Raw genomic sequence first — 8,927 nt, forward strand, 5'->3', positions numbered from 1 at the left:
AGCCATAGTAACAAGAAGAGCAAGATGTCAGCAGGCAGCAGACACACAGACTGGTGAACAGCACAGAGTGCCCCATGAATTTGCAACATTGAATTCTCAACAAAGAAACCGAAAGTATGCACAGCCTCTTCATCAGCAGTGCTCACAGGTAACCAGGTACTCATGAGGAAAAGAGAAAAGAGTGATTCCTCTTGTCTTACGAAATAAAAGGAAAAATAGATTAAAGACCTACTAGAAGGAAACGGGAAAGTTACTAAGACATTCATAGGCTGTGATTTGGAGAAGCGTGTAAGAAACCCAAAGAACAAAAAAACAAAGCAAACATAAATGCATGAGATTATGTAACTATATAGGCTTAAATGATTATTTATCTTTATGTAAGCTAAATATCCGAATAACAAAAGAAACAGAGTGAAGAGACACCTGTAGAATGGTGGGGTTGCAAACTACTCGTTTACAATGGGCTAATATATAGAATATATAAGGAGCTTAACATTTCAATAATAAAAAATCTAATATAAATGAACAAAGGATATGGGCAGTCATTTCTCAGAGGAAGAAATTCAAAGGACAAGCATATTATGGGGGAAAATCTCTACTTCACTAGGAAGTGTGAAGGCAGATCTTGTTCTGATTAGAATAGTTATTACCAAAATGTAATAATGAATACTGGCAAATAGGTGAAGGAAAGGGAATGTTTGTGATTGGTGGGAATTAGTGATTATGGAGAACAGCATAGCATGGTGATTCCTCAAAACTTAAAATAGAACTACTATGTGACCCAGCCATTCCTCTTCTAATATATAGTAAAGGAATTTTATATCAGCATATCAAACAGGCATTTGAACAAGCAAGCTGTTTACTATATTGTTCACAGTAGCTAAAATATGTATCGTTCCTTGAGATCTTATCCTTATAAGGTCTCCTTCATCCTTATAAGGGGATGAAATGATAGAGAATAGGTGGTACATGCATAATAGAATATTATTCAGCAACATAATAGAATCTTCTCATTTGCAATAAAATCTTAACCTGATGTCACTGCACTAATTAAATGAAATAAGTCAGGTGCAGAAACACAGTTATCACCTGTTTTCTCATATGTAGATTTTTAAAAAGCTCATCAGGATATACAATAGAGATGACTAAAGGTTGAGAAGGGTGGACGAGAACAAAGTAAGCTTGAACAATGGGTACCAAAGCATAGATGTAACTGAAAAGTCCTATAAGTCTATTGCACAGTGGGACGACTTCTCTTCATGACACCCTGCTATTTTATGTGCAGTGAAAGCAAGGAACTGGAAAACTCCAAATACAAAGTAAGAATTAGCAGAGGAAAGTGTTAAGTATCAAACCTAGCACACTGCACTGAATAAACTAGTGCAGTCATGTGCTTGTCACCTTTTTAAAACTTAAGGATAGAGAAATATTTATCTACTCTGATTTGATCATCACACTATATACCCATATCAAGTGATGCCCATTAATCTGTACACTTAAAGTTTAAGAAAATCAATAAAGGTGGAAAAGAATGACTAGATTCACCCAGATGCAATTTGTCTTGGACACAAAAATTCCATCATTGACAATTTTGCTCTGTGTGCCTCCAGACTCCACACTGTGTATAAAAGACCACCAGTCGGAGTGAGGGGGTAGAACATGGGCCATACTGCTCTGCAGGAAGCAGAGAGCCCCCTGACCCTTCCTCTGGAGTCACCTGTAGATGAAATCTAAGGAAAAGACAAGACCCGTTTCTGGCATATTCTCTCCCCTTCTCCCACTAGGTCCTCACTGAAGCCATTGCTGCTCTCACTTCCCCAGCTACTCCTTGACTTCTGATAGTTTTCTTCTTTTTCCTCCTTCATCTTCCCTCAGCCAATGATTCAGAACAATCTGACTAAAAATGCTAGGCCCTTCAGGTAGAGCTGGCATTGAATTTTTAGGTTTTCAGGCACCCCTAGAAGTATTTTGTTACAAGAGGAGGACTGGACTTGTTCTTCCCAGCCACCCAGTTAGCCACCCGAAATAACCACACAGAAACTGTATTCATTAAAACACTGCTTGGCCCATTAGCTCTAGTTTCTTATTGGCTAATTCTTACATCTTAATTTAACCCTTTTCTATTAATCTGTGTATCGCCACATGACTGTGGCTTACCAGCAAGATTCTAACTAGCGTCTGTCTCAGGCAGGAGATCCATGGCATCTCTCACTCTGCCCTTCTTCCCAGCATCCAGTTCTGTCTTTTCCGCCTACCTAAGTTCTGCCCTATCAGGCCTAAAACAGTTTCTTTATTCATTAGCCAATGAAAGCAACACATGAACAGAAGAACCTCCTATACCAGTATTGGACGTATAACAATTTTCAGTTTTATTGTGACATGAATTTAAGTCCCCAGTCATTCAGTTAGTAGGCTGAGTGAACACCAACACCCATGTTTCATCAATGCCATGTCACCGTCATAGGTCACATCATCTTCAGTGGAAGGGTTCTGCGTGGATGGACATACTCCTGAAGGAAGCCGGCATGGAGTGCTGGGATCAAACCTAAAGTAGCTCAAGAGCGCGATTTCCTAACTAGAGAAGCTGTGAGTCTGCTGATTTTAGCCTGCGGAAGGCACATGCTTTCAAATGTGCTTCAAATCGGCATAATTTGCTCAGTAATTCTGAAAATGTCTTAAATGGGCAATTTAGGAGCTAGAAGTACAAACAAAGCAGTGTAGCGATATAGTCTATCCTCATGAAGATGCAAGTTTGTCAGGAAAGGCACACATCCTTAAGCAAGGAAGCGCAGCAAGGTCTTAGGAGTGTTCAGAGAGTAGTCCTTAGACCATAAGGCAGAGAAACACCAGGAACCAGGAGATTCATGAACAGTTTCAGACACAACTCGGGTTTGCTAAAGTTTGTTATTTAGATCAGAGTGTAGTTACAGCCAACATACTGAATCAGGCCTTTTTTCTCAGGTACAGCCGAAAAATTTCATAATCCCAGACCATGGGAAACCATCCTTCCAGAATTCTGTGAATCCCAGGTGAGCCAAAGATGTAAGCTGGGATCTGACTTATACTCTGGTCCTTTCCGTTTGGGACACGGGATTGGAATTGAAAGGACAGTAGACAGAATACCCTGGGAATGAATATTATAGTGGTTGTATCTTCTGTTGGAGCCAAGAAGTTCAATTAATTAAACGATTTCACTTCTTTACAAGAATGATTAAAGTTACTATTAGCACAGCCTTCCTTTTCACCAACATAAACCCTGCATGAGGAGTGGGTAGGATATTGCTTCATTGCCCTCAAGCAGATAACAATTCTTATATAGATGATATATATCTAATTAACAAAACATGGAAGATGAAACACAATTTGTTCCAAGCTCAAGGCATCCTCTTCATCGATTTAAATTTAAATTCTATTTAAATTCTACTTATCTATTTTATTTTGTTGTTTGCTGCAATACCACAGGATACAAAAGATATAACAAAAGTTAAATCTAGTCAAATTCTTGTTAGTTGCGGTTTTTAAACTTTTTTCTTGTATTTGACTATCAACAGTGAAGAATTTATTTCTTCATTTTTTTAAACTCTAGGGAGAACATGAAAGGATTGGGAGCATGGGGGGGCTGTGTACAAATAATAATGTTCTCAATATGAAAACCTCAGTCAAACAACCTCCAGGCCCAAATATGATGCTATACATGTATGAAACATCATAACGAAACTCATTTTTTTATACAGTAACTAAAACAATTAAAGCTTAAAAACAGCAACAACAAACACGGAATCACTCTGGCTAAGGCTTCAGTGTTCTGAATACCTTGTAATAGATGGTGGAATGTGAGCACAGACTCATTTTTACAAAATAATTATATACGATGCTAAGGCAACATTTAATTCTCTCCCTTATGTAAAGAGAAAGGTGGGAGAAACTAGCAAGTCTTCCTGTAATCTTATGTGGCTCAGAAGCAAATATTCTGATTGCTTTTATGACATTGTGGCCTTTTGTTCCAGACTGTGACACAAGTCAGGTGCCCTGAAACCATGCACCAGCGCTGGCTCAGGTACACAAAGGTCACAGAGGGAACATGTGTCCTGGCAGTCCAAGTTCCAACACTAATAACATTTACTCATACTTGTTATCATGATAAAAGTAATTCTGATAGATACTCTTTGCAAACTGTGAATAGAAAACTCTTTGAATCAAGGGTTTCTGAGCAGAAGTTAATTTTTCTGTGAAAGAGACTTGGAAGCCTGTTGCCCTGGTTTATTGAGAATATTTTGTACTTTAAGTAAAGCACTTAATCCCCAACTCATTAATTGGTTTTATTTTAAGCAAACAGTTCTCATTACTTTAAAATGTGGCCAAGAATTGAATCATCTTAAAATACTCAAACCTTTGTTGGTTTCATTTTCAACATAATGATGAAAGAAAGCCTACCACTTCTGTCTGATACTTATGTAGAATGACTGTACAGTACGGACTTGAACATGTTTAGCTACTTGCTAAAGAACTTTCCATAAAAAAATTGGACACAATTTAAAGGCTTTCCTCCCCACATCCTTGGCTACCAGGAGAAACGGAGAACTCATAAAGTCTCCAACCAAAACATAACAAGTTTTGCTTTTCAGGGGCAAATGACTGACTTGAAAGATTTCTTGCTTTTTATGGAAATTAGATAAATATTTCTTTAATCCCCACTAGTTTTAGACTCTACATGTTCTTATAGTAGAATAAAATACTTTTGAAATAAAGGTGTTATCAGAAACCATTAGGATACTGCCAAGAAAAAGCACTAGAGAATTAGTGAATCTTGGGCAATAAACTCTTTCACCCTGCTGCAAGGGGGCCTGGGGTTGGGTCAGCAAATGTTGGAGTGGAGAATGCCTCTATTGTATGCGTAAAGATACATTTCTGAAAGGAAAACTGTCGGCTCAGGAACCCCAAGACCAAGTTCTTGTCATAAGGAGGTTTATTTGTCCCAGAGGGACAGAGGGCAGGGAATAAAAGATAGAGGATGAGGGAGAAGGGGAAGGGAATAAGGAAAAGGGGCAGGGGTATTTGTCCCAGAGGGACAAAGGACTGCGTCTGGAGAGAGAGGAGACAGTCACTGCATGGCACATAGGAAAATGGCAGTTTATGAAGGGAAAGGGGTGATGAGCTGGTTTCTTTTGATTAGGTGTGTTAGGGTAGCCAGAAGGGGCTTTTGATTGCTGGACTTCAAAACTTTGATAGCTGGACCGTGGTAGTCTGCCTCAGGAGGAGGAAGTGAGTGAATAAGGGAATAGACCTTGGAGCCTAGCTTTAGGAATGCAACCTAATGTTTTTTCAGCAAGGCAGAGGGAATGCAGAAGGGCAAGGTCTACCACCACCATATTTGCCAGGCCCAGGCTAGCTAGAGCCCCTTTAATTCCTCTTCACTAAGGTCTAGTCAACTGACTACCGTGTTTTCTTGATTGTTCCAATCAGAGTGATGCTACTTCGTCATCCCCATGTCCAGCAGTTTAATCATCCCTGCAATGACATCCCAACAGGTTTGTTTTCTCTTAGAATAACTGCTTACAGTGTGATACGTGCTCTACTTGGGGCCAGAGAATGGAAAACTTAGTTTCTATATTTTCAGACAAACTCCATTCTCTGTCCCTTTTTCTCCTTTGGATGTGTTAGAATTATTTCACAGCCTACTGCTTCTCCTTTTAACTCCAGCTCACTCTGTCCACTCCAAGGGTCTCACATGTTTTCATGTTTTCTCCAAGGTCTCTCTATATCACATAATTCTGACCAATGAGCCACTTGCTAAAGAACTTTCCATAAAAATGGAACACAGTTTAAAAGGCTTTGCTCCCCAGTCCTGGTGACACAAATCAAAGTGGAAAGACAAGTGCTTCAAACATTCCTGAAATGCTCTCACGACAAAGCCACACATATATATCCACAGCGTCCTAAAGCCCTGCCTCCCTCCAAAAGCTGCCCAGTGCTATTCTAAACTCTAGTACTACTTAGAAAACAAACAAACAAACAAGACAGTAGCATATCCCAGACTACAGCACTGAGTTATATCCCACGCCTTAGAGATGGGCGGGGGGTGGGCAATGGACTGACAAATATACAATTAAGCCATTCTTTGGGGTGACAAATTCAAAGATTTAGGGCAGCCCAAGCTTCAGTGATTTTTTTTTCTATCAAATGGATCTCAAATAACTAAAATTACCTGAAACTTTTGTTTGATTAGATTTGTACAGTAAAAGAAATAAAGATGGTTACAGACATCAGAAGCTGCTAACTTATCCTAGGAAGTTGCCGAAATTTATAACCAGAACTGAACTGAGAAGCCACCTGGAAAGGAAAGTTGAGAACAAAAGGGATGTCTCAGGCAGATGCCAAGGGAAAGACCAGAGTCCCCAAAACAATGGCAGACTTGGGAAATCCAACTCCATTGCAGTGAAAGAGGGTGACCCAGTTCCCATGAATTTCTTCTCACATATCCAAAACTAGTGACCTAAGTCATGATTTCGATTAGACCAAAGGGAGCAATGGAGATCTAAGCTTAAAAGCATCCACCCAACGGAAGTTTCCAGCAATGTTCTCCGCTCTGCTTTCTCCCCAGGCCAAGGGAACACTGGGAGAGACATGCACCCAATCAGTCTCGGTGTCGATTGCACTAGAGACATACTTATTTTGAATTTTTCTTGGGCCTGGGTTTTTTTTCCCCTCACATTTGTCTTGGAAAGGAATGAATCCAATACACATGTCTGTACCCACCCACCCACACACCCACACCCACACACACACATACTTCTATCTCCTTCCCTCATCAAGATTATTTTGCAACACCAATTTGTAAACCCTGGGAATGCTTAAATTATTAACATTAAAAACTAGCTGAGGGCACATGGGATCAGCATGGTATTTTTTTGCCCCTAGAGTCTAATCTAAGACAATAATACTGGAGATGGAGCTGTAGGGGAAAAGTGGCTGCAAAACTGTTTAGGGGCTGAACATTGGGGGATCTATATGTGATGCTAGATAAAACCTCTCTGAGCTAGGCTTTGTTGTTATGTGTGTCCTCCAAAGCATGGAGGAAAGTGTAACCCAGGACAAGTAACGCCTGCTCCCAGATTCTGGTCTTTTTCTGTGGGTTTGGTATCTGTGTTCCCACTTTAAATGCTAGAGTAGAATTTTGTTTCACACAATATAAGCTGAACCAAGCCACAGCTACTGGCAGACCAAACCTGATGGTTTATATAGCTTAGTCACATCAGAACTCCAGTACTTGCGACTTATTGCCTAAGCTGCCACCCACATGCAAACATGCTATGAATACAGAATCCCGGTGTTTTCACTGCACACAGTTAAACTAGTTCATTTGTAGGTCAAAACAGTGATTTCTAACATTTTCCTAAATTCACCCAAACTTTATCATCAGGATCAGAAATGGTACCTGAGGTTACTTTGAATTCATTTCTCTTTGCCTTGATCCCATGAGACCTGCAGACCTTTATTCTCGATGAGCCCTGGTGTAATGTTACCCACCTAACATGTGTTGCGCCTGGCAGAGAAGTGTGACATGATACAAAGAGCGCGCAGTTGAGACTAAGGGGAGCTAGATGCTGGTCCTCAACCTGTTTGTGTCTGTCAACCTGAAATGTTGCTGCTTTTAAATGGCATGAGAATCGTGAGCTGCACTCCAGACTCTCAAGCCTGTAACTGTTTTAGTACCCATTTGCCTTGATCAAGCAAACTTGTTCCAGAGAATTCAGGGCTTCAATCCCCATAGACATTCAGTTGCTTCCAATGGGGAGGTGCTGTTACATGCGTGACTTATCTCCTCTATGCAATGTATTCTGGAAAAGATAAGTGTAAACATTTTTTTTAAAAAAAAATTCAATCCTGTTTGAAGAAGAGATCAAGATGGTAAGGACTTTAGAATTATTTGCAACTTGAAGTTCCTTCTGAAATATTAAACCTTTTCCTCCTGTGGCCTGTTTGTAAAATCATGGCTGTTTATTTTCTCAAAAACAGGACTATGGACACATGTGTCCTGGAACAGTCTCCTGAGAATTGAGCCCTCTTTCTTTCCCCTTGAATTAATATTACAACTCCACATATGCTTTATCTTCAATTTAATTGGCAATACTCCTTCCTTTTGGGTGTTATTTCTAAATTTCTCTTGGCATCTTCAATCGGATTTAGAAAAGTTTAATGTTGTTGGCACGAGATGGTTCTATTAAAAGAAATTCTTTTATGTGAAATTTGAGTATTTGCTAAGGCTAGAGGATTCTCTGGTGGCCTGTCGATACTTTGTGGTTTTGAAAGAACAGTGTTCACCACCTTATTCTTTACCCTTCTTGCACTGTCTTCTAGAGAGCATTAGCTACAGACTGCCCATTATGGGCCCCAGGACTGCTATCTTCCACAGGCTGCTGTCCAGTGCCTACAAAACTCCTCAGGAGACTCAAGACCTCTCTTTCCCCAGAAAGAAACTAATGAACAAGACCGTGAAGCAGTGAGTGGTCAGAGCTAATCACCCCCAAACTGTCAGGGAAAATACCACCTCTACAAGCTGTTCTGATGCTGGTACCTTCCCGTAGTCTCCGTCTCCCAAAAGATGATTCACTTTTTCCTTCCTACATGCTGCTATTCTAGCTCTTACCCACTTTCTCCTAAAGACAAAATGATTTATTTTACATAAATATAAAGATTTATTGATTAACACAGATCATGGTATGTGTCTTTTGTTATTTTGCTAAAGATTTTAATGCATGTTATAATAAATGGCAATCTTCTCCTTATAAGTCATGGGTTTTCAATGAAAGTATTTATTCTTTCAGGCAAGAAGACCAGGGATAGCTCCTAGAGCCCCGTATGTCTTTATCTTATTAGGAATCAAGGAGAAAAGGGAGAAAAACTTCCTTTTTCTGTCAGTTAATGTC

General features: G+C 39.8%; 1 protein-coding gene across 2 annotated transcripts in view; it reads left to right on the forward strand.

The window, feature by feature from the left end:
- Positions 1 to 8,716, forward strand: part of C5H1orf105 (chromosome 5 C1orf105 homolog) — a 42,187-nt gene extending 33,471 nt beyond the window's left edge. For both annotated transcript variants that reach the window (XM_048421239.3, XM_048421240.3), the window contains exons 5-7: positions 2,962 to 3,029; positions 5,464 to 5,528; positions 8,359 to 8,716. In XM_048421239.3, coding sequence (XP_048277196.1) covers positions 2,962 to 3,029; positions 5,464 to 5,528; positions 8,359 to 8,504 — 279 coding nt within the window. In that variant the 3' untranslated portion in view covers positions 8,505 to 8,716. The remainder of the gene's footprint in view (positions 1 to 2,961; positions 3,030 to 5,463; positions 5,529 to 8,358) is intronic.
- The last annotated feature ends 211 nt before the right edge of the window (positions 8,717 to 8,927 follow it).

Source organism: Myodes glareolus, chromosome 5 (genome assembly GCF_982192425.1).
Source record: "Myodes glareolus chromosome 5, mMyoGla1.1, whole genome shotgun sequence".
NCBI classification, from domain to species: domain Eukaryota; kingdom Metazoa; phylum Chordata; class Mammalia; order Rodentia; family Cricetidae; genus Myodes; species Myodes glareolus.